This window comes from Cavia porcellus, unplaced genomic scaffold (genome assembly GCF_034190915.1).
Source record: "Cavia porcellus strain 051 isolate PalLab524CR breed Dunkin Hartley unplaced genomic scaffold, mCavPor4.1 scaffold_9, whole genome shotgun sequence".
In the NCBI taxonomy this organism is placed as follows: domain Eukaryota; kingdom Metazoa; phylum Chordata; class Mammalia; order Rodentia; family Caviidae; genus Cavia; species Cavia porcellus.
The window spans coordinates 72,825,352-72,840,240 of record NW_026947492.1 but is presented as its reverse complement, the minus strand read 5'-3'; the positions used below and the strand labels follow the sequence as shown (position 1 = coordinate 72,840,240).

Genomic DNA, 14,889 nt, shown 5'->3' with positions numbered 1-14,889 from the left:
CAGAGTGTAGGTTCTTACTGGGGTAGTAAGATGACTCTTTCCCTAGTTAAAGTCTTAACTTGAAGGTTTTGTCTTCACCAAGGTTCATCTCTGTGCTGACTTTAGCCACAGAATTAATGCACAGGTATAAATATAGGCCCATAATAATGCAAGAAAACAGTATAAAGGGGGAGGAGGATCAGAGAAATTCCAGTCAGCTTCCAGAAAGAAGAGAAACCTTTGATCTGGCCAATGAAGAAGCCAGGAATGGGACATTAGTGAGTACTGTCTCACGATTTGGCCATCATTACTGTGCTAATAGTAAAACTACATTCAGTAAAGGTTTAATCAGAAACAATTGTTGAAACATGCATAAGAGGCAAGAAATCAATTTAGAGGCAATCGCTACAACCAAACTAGATTGTGAGTACTTTTGCAAAAGATAGTAGAAGAAAGACAAAATACGTGCCAAATACATTCTTTTCTTGAACAGCTTTCTCTATGTAAGCTATTGTTCAAAGACAGTCACACACTTACCCCCCAAAAATATCTGCCCAAGAGTAGAGAACTCTACTTCCGATCCTATACATGAAGACTTCAGTTAATAATAGGTAAATAATTAAACTCAGTTGAGAATTACTCAGATTTTTCTTTGTTATCTGGTTTCTATCTCAGAAATGGCCAAAATAATGAAATCATGGTTTTTTTGGCCTAATTTCATTAAAAAGAAAACAAGTTAAATTCTTTTGAGATACTAATATCTATGTTTTCAAAGGTTTAAAATAGCCACTGATCATGTCAGTGCAGGAAATGATCTGCACTGCATAACTTGTCATCAATACCATTTATTACACACCTATGGGAAATCTCTTTCTCTCATGTTATTTTACAAGAAAAAATTTGAAGAAATTGAGTCTTTGAAGTAAGCCTGTATGGTAACTAGGGCTCTGCACTTGGAAAACAGAGATTTTTAGTTAAACACCATTTTCTTGAGTATTCTTACCTTGAAAAGGTCACATCATTTGGATCCAGCAAATGTTCATGTAAATGACAATGTTAACTTTGTAACTCGAAGGAAACATTGGGTTTCTTCAGTAATAAGAGTTCTTCACTATATAAATGATTAAATTAATGATGCATATTATTAAATATCAAGCACAAATGTTTCTCAAATAAGTGATTTTGTTTTATGAATTAGTGTCTTATTTAATTTAAGAGTACCAATGTGTTCTTGCCATCAGTTTTCTCATGGCCTCTTTCACCTCTTTGTTCCTCAGACTGTAGATGAGGGGGTTCAACATGGGGATCACTACTGTATAGATCAGAGAGGCCACTTTGACCTGGTCAACTGAGTAGCTGGACTTGGGCATCACATACACAAATAAAACTGTGCCATAAAACAAAGTGACTGCAGTGAGGTGTGAGGTGCAGGTAGAGAAGGCCTTGTGCCTTCCCTCAGTGGAGCGCATCTTCACGATCGAGTGGAGAATGTAAATGTAGGACACAATGATGGTAAACAGTGTGCTCGTGAGGACCGATGCAGAAGAGATGGCAGGAGATATTTCAGCAATATAAATATGGCCACAAGAAAGTTTCAGCAGTGGGAAGAGGTCACAGAAAAAATGATTGATTTTATTTGGGCCACAGAAGGACAAGTTCATCAAACAGCCTGTAAATGAGGATGCATTCATGCATCCCCCCAGGTAGGATCCCCCCAGAAGAAGGAAGCAGACCACTGGAGACATCTGGGTGGAGTAGAGCAGGGGAGAGCAGATGGCCACATAACGATCATAGGCCATGGTAGCCAGCAGGAAGCACTCTGTAGTCCCAAAGGCAACATCAGAGGCAAGCTGGGCTATGCAGCCGGTGAGAGGGATAGTAGTTTTCTCTTTTAAGAAACTGATGAGCATGATTGGTGTGACCGATGTGGAGTACCCAATGTCCACAAAGGCCAAATGGCTGAGAAAAAGGTACATTGGTGTGTGAAGCTGAGGGCTGATTCGGATTAATAGAATTATGCTGATATTTCCCACTATAGTCACTAAATAAACTGCTAGAAAAATCACAAAGAGAATGGCACGTACAGTCAGGTTATCAGTCAATCCCAAAATAATGAACTCTGTCACTGAGGTATCATTTTCAGTTTCCATCTATCCACTTAATTTTGCCTATTGGAACCAGAACCAGATAACAAATTAGCTTAAAGGGCCTCACAATTAATACATAGTCTTAAATATAATCTTATAATAAAAAATCTAAGATGATAACTTTGCCTTACTTACAGAATACTTTTGTGCAGACAATTTTTAAAAATCCCATACAATATTAAAATTTGACTGAATTACTTAGGACCCAGTTGCTTGATTTCCATGTATACACCGTAGCATGGGTTAAATTCCTAGGTGCATAAAAATACCTAAATGATATTTACAACAATATTAATTGTAATGGCATAGACTATAATTGACTTAAACATTTAGAGAAAGGTTAATACTTGGTTTTTTCCATCAACATCCCAAACACACCTCTGCCCTAGGCCCCTAGTAAGTGCTATTTCAACTTGTGTAGTGAATTGGCCAATAGAAGAGTAAACTTAGACGTCTTGTTTTTTCTGTGTTGCTCATTTTCCTGTAATAAAAAGTCTCATCTTTAGTTACAATAATTGGCTAGATGGTATCTATGGTCAAAATGAAAATTGAATTTTTATTGTCAAAAGATTGAATTTTTATTGTCAAAAGATTCATCTATACTTCAGAATAATGGTAATTTTGTTTAGAATACTACATATGAATGAGGACAGATGAAAATGTTAGTCATACTCATCTTGTTCCATTACTCTAAACAACATGTTCTTTAGAATATGAATTTGCTCCTTCTTAAAAACTTTCTTCTTGAAGAAAAAGTACACAAATTACAGTCAGCAACATGCGGCTAGCCAGTCTATCAGATTGTACACAGTCAAGTTTACAGCTAAATCATGACAACAGTTTGCTATTGTAGGATAAGTACTAGGATTATGCATCACAGTTCTCAGATGATAGCTCTTTTTTATAGATATGTGAAGGATAAATGTTTTCAAAGTGAGAGCGCACAGGTTTTAGAACTATGCAAACCTGGCACTGTTTCCAAGCTCAGCCTCTCCAAGTTTTCATAGGAAAATTTCACAGGAAAATTTCAAGAATTGATTTTCCTCTTTTTTTTTTTTTTTTTTTGTGGTATCAGGGATTGAACTCATAGCCTTGCATTTTCCAGGAAGGCACCTATGCTGCTGAGCTAAACTCCCAGCCCGATTTTCCATTTCTTTACCTGTAAGAAGGAGATAGTACCTACCTCATGTGATTTTTGTGTTAGTTTACATTAAGTTGTGAAAAACACCAACTACTGTTGACAAAGTAGATAAATATCAAAGAGGCTTGAATAATTAATTTTTTAAACTTCTGGAACATATAGGATAACCTGTGTCATTAAAATATAAGAAGTATAAATTAGTGATATGCTGTTACAGTGCTAAGGACAGGTTCTGAGGAATTGTTACTGTACAGCAAAGTCGGATTTAAATGTGGTTTAGGTCATGTGGGATAGGAACCCAAATTGCTGAATTCACTTGAAATTACAAGTTAATTACTCCACTTGTTTTGCACAATTACACTGACAATCCATTGGGACAGAGAACTTACCTGCAAGCATCTATCAGGAGAGAAATAAAATGTTGCACAATTATGTGAAAGTGTACAAAATAAACTATTATTAAATTCCCACGAGCTTCATATTTTTTTAGTTAAATGTTTTGAAAAAGAAACTGCAACATCTTGCTATGACTTAAATTGACTTTTAGGTCAAAATGACTAATATGTCTACCTCAGTTAGTGGCACTTACGAAATATCTTTACATTCAATGGTTCAATAATCTGTGTCTAGAGATAACTTAGGTTTGTTAGAAGAGTTTTATTTGTAAACATTTACCCAACAAAATTACAGTATCATTTTCAATACAAGTGATGTAATAATTCAAAATCATCAGTATTTTCTATATCTTTTAGGTTTGTTCCAGGACATTTAAGAAATGCGCTACACACACACACACACACACACACACACACACACTCACTCACACACACACACATTTCCCATTGCCCACTCTGGTCCACTAGTGTATGTTTTTCTAACAAAATAGAATCTTCCACTAACAGTTCGTATGATCCTGGCATACCAGATGCTGTACTGACTGTTTGAATATCCTGGTCACTGTGACTCTTGTGGTGTTCTTGAACAGTGGCCACAGGTCAGAACATTTTCTATGTTGAAGTCCGATTCCTATGCTGAAGATCCTGGGCTTGAAGATGTCATGGATCGTTTCCCTTGGAAAAAGTTAAGTCTGATGGTTCGAGTTAGGAACTCGCAGCTCAAATGCCTCAGCTCCGGTTCCATCTGTCCTAGAAAGATTCAATTTAATTAGGTTACAGAAAAGCTCACAAGGGCTGGGAATGTAGCTCATGTCAAGCACAAGGTCCTGAGTTCAATTTCCAGAACAAAACAACAACAACAAATAAACAGAAGAAAGCACACCTATGTCTCATAAGTGGTACAAACAAGTGGCTACTGATTCCATAAAACATCTTATATTGTATCTGGGAGAATTAAATTTCTCTCATCCCTGTCTTCCTCCTAATATTTTGTTTACAATTGATTTATACTCATAATTGAAAATCTTTTTTTTCTTTGCTGTGAATGTCTAGTGTCTTTGGCTACTTTTATATCCACATTTAGTGACCCAGTGCGAGAAATATAACACATTGAATGGTAGTTTGTTGAGTCGGTACTAACTCATTCAAAAATATTTTAAATATCAATCATTGTGATAGGGCAAAATGACAGTACTGACTTTGACATCTCTATCTTTACTCAATCATAAATCATTCTTTAGTTGAATGGATACCAAGAACCTTCTGAAGACCGTTCTGATGGAAGATTAATTTCTGGTCAGCTTGGCTCTCAGACTTTACTTTGTTATTGAAGTTTCCTGACAACTTATACTAATGTTATATTCTACAAATGGACAGTTTCAGAGAACCTGGAAGTATGTTGTGTACTTATCATATTTTAATTTATATACACTGGTAAAAATAATTTCTTAGTATCTTTCTTGTCCACTGTTCTACAACTTCCATAAAGGAGGGCTCTCATCTGCCTCATTTAGTCTTTTGTTCTTGGAACACAGCAGACTTCCAGGCACATAGAAGTATGCAATGAGTGAATGAATGGGTAAATGCTACTTTTTAAAATTTTCTTTTTTTTTCTGCTAAGACCACTTGATATTGTCCCCCTTAACCGATTTTTAAGAGTACAATAAATCTTTATTGAATATAGATGCACTATTGTAGAGCACATCTCTGTAGTCTATTCACCTTTATTGGCATAAACTTTATGCCAATGGACTAGTAACTCTCTACTTCCTCCTTCCTCTGTCCTGTGCATGCAATTCAGCTCTTTGAGTCTGTATCTTCGATTATTTTGATATTTCATGTAAGTGAAATCATGCAGCATCTGCCTTTCTGTGACTGAATTATTTCACTTAACACACGTTCCTCAAGGACCTTTCATGTTGTTGCACATGGCAAAATTTCCTCTTCTTAAAGATGGAATACTAGTCCATTACAAGTAAACACCTTGTTTTCTTTATGTCTTTATCTATTAGTAGATATTTAGGTGGTTTTCACATCTTGGTTACTGTGAATATGCTCCCATAGGCACAGAATTGCTAAAATACTAATTTCAATTATTTGGTATAAATATTCAGAAAAAAATTGTTGAATCTTGCCAGGCGTGGTGGCATAAAACAGTAATTACAGCACTTGGGAGGCTGAGGCTGGAGGATTATTGTGAGTTCAAGGCCAGCCTGGGCTAAAACATTGAGTTCAAGGGCAGCCAGAACTATATAGCAAAACCCTATCTCAAAAAGACATAAAAAAGTTTGCTGATAGTTTTATTATTTTTTATTTTAATGTAACAGAAACTATTAATAAAGAAAATATTAAAAACAATCCATACTTCTATTAAAAAAACAAAATTTCACAACAAAATAGAGAGTAACAATAGTTATTATATGGTTTACTATAATCTTACAAGAAATGCCACAGTGTTACTCAGAGTACAAGTCATAGATAAAATGATTCTGTCTTACAAAAAAGAAATAAACAGATAATAGCCAAAAACTTCCTTTACACTGAGCTAAGAGAAACTACTATTATACATGAAATAAATTAGCATAATATACGTTGAAATATTTTTGGAACAATGGCATAGAGAATTCATGGAATTATTTGAACTTGTCTCTACTTACCATTTCTCTATGCTTTACTTTTGCTTTTTGTTTATGCATGCATATATTTCAAGTTTCTCATGTAAGAGAAATCATGCAATATTTATACTTGTGTGTATAACTTTTTTCACTTGACACTGTTCTAAAATTTCATTTATTTGCTTATGAATGCCTTGAGCTTGTCTTATTTTTACTTTGAAAAGGAAATTCCATACTGCTTTTAATAACAGCTGTACCATTTTGCATTCCTCCTAAAGATGCTAAATTTTCCACCTCCATCAAAATACCTCTTGTCCTTTTAAAAATATGTATTAATCATCTTGACAAGTATAAGACAATACATAATTTTGGTTTTGATTTACATTCAGTGATGATTAGTAAAACTGATCAGCCTTTAATATATCCATGGGCCATTTGCATGTAGTGTTTGGAGAAATGTCTACTCAATTTCTTAGCCTATTTTAAATTAGGTTATGAGGTGTTTCTTTTCTACTCAATTAAAAGCATTTTTATGTATTTTGGAATTCAACCATTTATCAGAGATATGGTACACAAATATTTTCCACTTCATATGATACCTTTTCATTTTGTTATGCTCCCTTTGCTGTGCAGAGATGTTTAACTTAATGTAGTCTTGTCTATTTTTATTTTCTGTGCTTTGGAGTTCATGCCCAAGAAATCATCTCCATTCCCTTATGTTTTACTTTAGGAAGTTCATAATTTCAGTATTACATTAAACATTTAAATTAGTTTGAGTACTATAAGTGTTCAATTTCATTATTTTGCATTAACTGTTTGTTTTTCTGACCATCATTTGTTCAAAGTATTTCTAGTCTTAATTTTACAGTCAAGCTATCCTCCAGAAAAAATTATTTGAGCATAGAAGTTAGGGCTTATATCTGTGATTCTGTAGGGGCAGGTAGCTTCTAGGTAGGGAAAAATAGGATTTATTTAAAAAAATTAATGGGGAATTTTACTAAAAGCAGCTTCTTCATCGACAGTTAGGTAGGCTCCATAGACAGAGCAATTAGAAGACAAAAGAGAGAGAAACTACACCCAGAGAGGCACCAGGTAACACAATTACCATAAGAATTTGTCAGAAAATGTTAATAGAGCAAAAGGATGCCAGAGCATAAAAAATCAGGGATACCAGCCCACTCACCCACACACCTGAGGGTGTTATTTAATATGTAAAACACACACACACACACACACACACACACACACACACACACACACACCATGCATGCACATCCCTATGAAAGAGTTGCTGGCCCAGACTGGACACTGTAACCAGGAAAGGCTGCAGCCAAGTTAGAAAACTCCTGCCCCCCCCCCCCCATAGACTTGACTGTAACCCTATATCCCCATCCCTAAGAACCTGTCCGCCAATGAAATACCTGTACATCTCTAATGGCCTTAGGGCACTGCCCTAAGCTTAGGCTATTTAGATTCCCCCACGCCACTTGTCCGAGAGAGATCGCCAGAGAGAGAGATCACCAGAGAGAGAGATCGCCAGAGAGAGAGATCGCCAGAGAGAGAGATTGCCAGAGAGAGAGATCGCCAGATTCCAGCGGCCAGTGTGCCAGTCTCCTCTCCCCGGGATAACCACGGCCCCGGGTGCGGTGGAGAGGCTGCGCCCGGGCCGGCGGGGGGGGGGGGGGGGGGCTCTCCCCGCATTCCTGAAATAAAGCCACCGCTGCCCACTACTTTCACGGCCGTCTACTCCACTCCTTCCACGGACCTCTACCTCGGACCTTGGACCTCCTCCTCTCCCCTCCTCCCATCCTCTCCCTTCTTCTCAGACCTAACACCTACATGTATATACATGTACATATGTTCTCACTTTAGCATCCCTGTTATGGGACCAGAGTCTTTCTAAGACTCTCCTCCCCACTTATCCCCCCACAAAGGGGCAAGAAGAATATAAATGACCAAAAAGAATATAGACAGAGGTGCTCAGGTTAGGATCAAAGACAGCCAGAGAGCCAATCAGATAGTGACAACTTCTTGGTCCCCACCTGGTAATGGGAGAAATTGCTAATTCTAAATAAAAAGTAGATGGAGGCAAAAATCCATGAGTATTTACTTCTGGTGCTCCCTACTTTTCCAGAGTAGCTATCTATCTTCTCATTTTCCATCTGTTTCCAAGTAAATCATCTTCCTTTGTTTAAACTCTGCCTCTTTAACTCATTACTGTTGCTGAGTTATGATCCTGTGTGCAGCGTGTTCCAGACAAGGACCCGGGTGTATATCCAACATACCACCACAATTTCTATGTATTCATTTGTTCTCTTTTTTACTTTTAAGGAAGTAGAATCTATAAGGAACAAATAAGATGTGACTCTCCCTGCACTCAATCTGTTTGTCAGCAGTATTCTCCTCAGTAGAAACTAAAAGAGATAAGAGGGGAATGGAATCATGCAGGTCCCTGGACATCTGGAGATTTGCACTGGATCCCTCAAAGACTTTGACTGAGGTGCAAGAGAGCCGGAGAACTTTCACTGATATTTATTAACATCTTCCTGCCTAATGTCACTTGCCTTCTTTCACTCCTTATAAAAAGAGCTCTCTTCTTTTTGTTTCCTACATGTGGCCTTTTGCCCTCAGTCTGCCTACACCCAGATATTAAAACCACGTGCCTTGTTGCTATCACAAAACCCTGTTGAGTAGTCTCTGCCTGGTTTGTTCGTTCATTTCTTCACTCCTTACAGAATCTGTTTTCTATTGTAGCTTTGGAGTACATTTTTAAATGAAGAAATGTAGTGCCTCAACTTCGTTCTGCTTTTTCAAGAGGGTTATGGTTATTTGGAGTCTGTGATTCCTTGTAAATCTTAGGACTGATTTTCTGTTTATGTAATTAGTATCACTGAAATTTTCATAGAAACTGGGTTGAATCTATAAATCACTTTGACTACTATAAATGTTTTGCCAATATAGAGTCTTCCCATGAACACGTGATAACTTTCTATTTACGTCTTCTATCACTTTATTTTTCAGTGTTTAACAAGTGTTAATGTTCAAGTCTTTCTTTTCCTTAGGTCTGTTTTTATGCATTTCACTCTTTATGATGGTTTTAAAAATGGAATTATTTTCTTAGTTTCTTTTTCACTATGCTATAGAAAAACAGCTTACCTTCGCTGGTTTTGTATTTTGCAACTTTACTGAATTCATTTATTACTTTTGACAATTATTGGGGTGAATTTTTATTCACCCCAATTATTGGGGTGCTATTTATATAAAAGATCATGCCATAGACATACAAAGATAATTTTACTTTTATTTTCTACTTGGATTTCTTTTTCTAGCCTGATTAGTTTTCCATTCCCTTGAGATGATACTGGAACTTTGATCCTTCATTCTTCATCATATTGATATGTATGTATTAAAACATTCATGCATCTTATTTATTTATAATATATGATCTTTTAGAAATATGTTGTCACTAGTACTTTGTTGAGGATTTTTGTATCTACTCTAAAGCTACTCTATGGTCTGTAGCTTTTAAATTTCTTGTTAATTTAAAGAGAAAGCAAAACAAAACAGTAAAAGGGTACAAGTAATACAGATTTTAAAAAAATAAACAGTAAGAAATCACTAGTTAATAGATTACATATTGTCATCTTAGAAATAGTTGCTCAAGTTACAAAATTAAAGCATACACAGTGGACATTCAAACAGTGAGATTGCAAACAGTTCTGTTCAATGATCCAACAAAAACTTAGTAATATAGTTTTCTATCTTACACACTTAAATATACATGCAGTTATATCCTTTATAGCACTTTATTTTCCTCTCTTTTTTACACCCTTCACACTAGCAACCAAAAAAATGAAATATTTAGGAATTACTCTTATGAACGAAGCGAAAGACTTATACAGGGAAAATTATAATACACTGAAAAAAAGAAACTGAAGATGATCTCAGAAAATGGAAAGACATCCCTTGCTCATGGATAGGAAGAATAAATATTGTGAAAATGGCCATTCTCCCAAAACTGTTATACAGATTCAATGCAATCTCGATAAAAATACCATCAACATCCTCATAGATCTCAAGAAATCACTCCTAAAATTCATCTGGAGTTAGAAGAGACCTAGAATAGCAAAGACAGTTCTAAGCAGCAAAGGCAAGGCAGGAGGCATCATAATCCCTGACTTGAAGTTATATTACAAAGCAACTGTAGCTTCTTTTTTTGTAATGTTTTCACCTGGCTTTATTATTAGAGTAATACTGACTTCATAAAATAAGTTTGAAACTATTCCCTATTCAACTTTTGAGAAGACTTTGAGAAGGAAGGAGTTAATTATTCTTATATATTTGAGGAATGCATTAGTGAAATCATCTGGTCAGAATTTTTGTTGTTGGAAGTTTTAATTATTCATTTTGTATACTTGTTATTGGTCTGCTCACATTTTCTATTTATTTGTATTCAATTGTGGCAGATTGTGTACTCTATTTTGGTACCGGGGATCGAACTCATGACCTCGTGCTTTCCAGGCAGGCACTTAAGCCACTGAGCTAAATCCCTGGCTAGATTATGTATTCTAAAAATTTATCATTTCTTCAATGATAATCAATTTTCTGTTGTGTGATTGTTCATAGTAGTGTGTTGTGATCCATTTTATATTTTTATATCAGACATGTAATTTTATTTTTTTTAAATGTGATTTCCTCTTTAATTATAGAAGACAGTGTCTTATCGGTAAAGTTCTTATTATGTAGTTTATTTTGCATTTACTTTAAGCAAACAAGAATTGATTTATTAGTAAGAAAATGCTTTTTTAAATGGAAATTGAAATAAAGTTTTGTAACAAAATAATAAAATAGCAATAATTATCATATTATGTATTGTTATCTCCATAGTACTTATTCAGAGTAGAAAATATGGGTATAAAACATATTCCAAATAATATTATTTTCAATAAACTAACAGAAACTGATAGCATAACTATCATTTTTTCCTTTTTCTTTCCTCTCTTTCTCCTTTTCTCCACCCTAGTTCCTTTTGTTTAACACCCTAATTCCTTTTGTTTAACAATTTCTTCCCATTTCACAATATTTATTGTATATTTTGATCCTTATTTACTCTTTCAGTTTCTCATACCAGGCAGGCAATATAGTGTTTACACATGAGTCTGATTTATGTTTCTTATAAGTATGCTCTCAAGATGCATCCATTTACCCACCAGTGTCTCATGTTAATTCTTTTTTAAGATTGAATAATACTGCGTTATTTAAAAGATGACATATTTTTTATCCATTCCTTGGTTGTTTGGGTTGTTTACAAGATTTATATTACAAATTGTTCTGCTATAAACATGGGTGGGCATATATGACTCTTTGAATCTTCCAAGAATATATGCAGAAGGGAAACAGCTGGGTCAAGTGGGGCCTGTCACCTCAGTTTTTGAGGAAGCTCCATACTGATTTCCACAGTGGTTATATCAGTCTACACTCACACCAGCAGTAGAGAAACATTCTTTTTTCTCATATCCACTTCAGCACTTGTTATTACTTGATTTTAATTAATTGTAAAGATAATAAGAATAATAAAGTGAATCAAAATAATGATAAGGCTATAGGAAGTCTGCAATAGTTACTATGTTGCATATTCTTGATGATAACCATTCTTTCTGGAATAAAATGGGATCTCAGAGTTGTTTTAATTCACATCTTCAGTGTGAACAATGATGTTGAACTTTTTAATATATTTATTTGTTCTTTGTATTTCTTCATCTGAGAAGTGTGTGTTCATCTCAGATGATCCATTGCATTTTTGTGAAATCAGTTAATTAGTGCCCCTTCCTCATTTTTCACTTCATTTAATAGAATATTTCATTATTCCTGGCTAATTTGCTTGACTTTTTTGCTATTTTCTATTTTATTTATTTTTGTTCTAATGTTTGACACATTTATTTATTTTGCTAACCATGGGCTATGTTTGTTTTTATTTTTCTAATTCTTTCAGGTATAAAGTTATATTGTTTAATGCTGATCTTTTTTTTTTTTTTTAGTACTGGGAATCAAACTCACAACCTCGTGTTCTCCAGGAAGGCACTTGTGCCACTGACCTAAACTCTTGGCTGGTCTTTCTTTCTTAAGGCGGGCATTTATTAATTTCAGGCTTTCTAAATTTGTTAAGAGCGATTTTAGATCTAATAGGTGGTTTATTTCTAGAATGTTTTATGTGTATTTGAGAAGAATATGTATATTACATATTCTTGTTGACTGAAATTCTTTGAATTCTGCTGGCAATGTTTTGTCTACAATATTGTTCAAGATTGGTATTTCTTTATTGATTTTCTGTCTGGATATTCCATAAGTTATTGAAAGTAGTATTGAAATCTGTGGATATTATTATGTTGGTGTCTGTTGGTAACTTCAGTCTGTCAATGTTTGATTTACATTTTAGGTTCTACTGATTGCAATATTGTGCTACACTTTGGTAAATTGCTACTATGGGTAACAGACATGTAGTACTGTTTATATTTTTCACAACTGCATGGGAATCTCCAATTATTTCAAAATCAAAATTTAGTTAAAAATGAAACTGCAAAAACAATCCAACAGCTCAAAGATGTTGCAAGGAAGAACAACATAAGGTCAACCAGAACCAATTAGAAAGCAAGAGACAGTGCAAGTGAAATAAAAAAAAAACTGTCCACAGAAATAATGGTAGAAAATTTAAGCATGAAAATGAATTAGACATAAAAATAAGTGAGGAATATAGATTGCAAATAGATGTGACCAAAGCAAATCTATACCAAGGCATACAATAATCACCAGTCCAGAATTCAGGAAAAGAACAGAATATAAAAAAGTTGTGAGAGGAAAAAAAAAACAGGTCATTTATAAAGAGAAACCTATCAGAATCACAGAGGACAAATTCTTAGGTCAAGGAAAGATTGTGTTGAAGTATTTCAACTCCTGATAGAAACGAACTCCTTACCCAGATTGAGGTACTCTGCAAAACTCTCTTTCAGGATTAATGGCAAAATAATACACTTCTATGAAAAAGAACAACTGAGGAAATTCTTGTCAATGCAACTAGCTATAAAAATGTTCTGAAGTATATTTTACAAAGAGATAATAAATACCACAATCCCAAGAACACCAGTAGAAAGAAGCCACATGGCAAGGCAAACAATTGAACACAAGGAAATAACAGTGAACAAAAAAAATGTAAATACTATGTCAAAGTAAAAAACCATACATAGCTGTTCTAACCATCAATGTAAACAGTCTAAGTTCACCAATCAAAAGAAACAGACTGGCAGAGTGGATCAAGAAATAAGATCAAACAGTATGCTGCATAAAAGACATAATAACTCAAAGGAAAATTCATACACTGACAGCCAAAGAATGTTTACTTCATGCCACAGGAACCCAGAGAAAAGCAGGGGTAGTTACTCTATTTTCAGACAAAATGAACTTCAAGGCAAATCAAATCAAAATAGATAAAGTCCACTACCCACTTGTTAAGGAAAAACACCAAGAATAATAGATAATAATCATAAATATACAATCATCAATATAAGCATGCCTGCCTATATAAAGCATATTACTAGACATGAAAAACCAAATAAGCACTAATACAGTTTTAACAGGGGACCTCAATACCCCTGTTACAAATAGATCAACTGAACAAAAAAAATTAACAACAAAAATAATAACTGAATCAAACCTTTGAACAAATGGATTTAGTAGATGTCTACAGGGTGTTCCACTACCACAACATCAGAGTACACATTCTTCTAAGGTGGGCATGCGATGTTCTACCAAATAGACCACACAGTATCTCATAAAATATGCTAAAGTAAAAAAAAAGGAACTGAAATTACCCCATGCTTCAAGCCATAGTGTAAAGGACTTGAAAATCAATGGCAAAAGAAATCACAAAATCTTCATAAACACTTGTGAGTTAAATAACACCCTCCTGAACAACCAATGGGTCACAGATGAAACTAAAAAAGAAATTAGACAGTTTTTACAATTAAATGATAATGATGATACAACATACCAGAAATTATTGAACACTCTGAAGACAGTCCTATGAAGGAGATTTATAATGGTGAACTCTCACATCAGGAAACAGAATGAGTTCAAATAAACAACCAAATGGTGAACCTCAAATTTCTGGAAAAAAATATCAAGTCAAAAGATGATACAAGAGAAGAAATTATAAAATATCAGAGCATAAATTAATATATTTAAACCAAAAAAACAATACAAAGAATCAGTAAATCAAAGAACTGGTTCTTTAAAGGATTAAGTAAAACTATAAACAGCCAATCTTATTTTTAAAAGGAGAGAAGAGACTTAAATCTATTTAATTAGGAATGAAAAGTATGAAATCACAACAGATTCTTCAGAAATCAAGAAGATCATCAATACCCATCTTGAGAACCTATACTCTAACACTATGGAAAACACTGATAAAGTGGACAGGTTCCTAGATACATATGAATTATGAAAGCTGGATCAAGAAGTTATAAAGATTCTAAATAACTATTAGTAGTCAATTCAATTGAAGATGTAATTTAAAACGTATCAACAAAGACAATCTCAAGCCCTAATGGATTCACCAC

General features: G+C 34.5%; 1 protein-coding gene across 1 annotated transcript; it reads right to left on the bottom strand.

The window, feature by feature from the left end:
- Window positions 1-1,190: 1,190 nt before the first annotated feature.
- LOC100734398 (olfactory receptor 5P4) lies at window positions 1,191-9,472 on the bottom strand. The gene is made up of 2 exons (XM_023561798.2): window positions 9,464-9,472; window positions 1,191-2,129 (listed from the first exon to the last, which is right to left on the bottom strand). Exons 1-2 carry the CDS (start codon window positions 9,470-9,472, stop codon window positions 1,191-1,193), a joined length of 948 nt encoding a protein of 315 aa, XP_023417566.2.
- Between the last annotated feature and the right edge of the window lie 5,417 nt (window positions 9,473-14,889).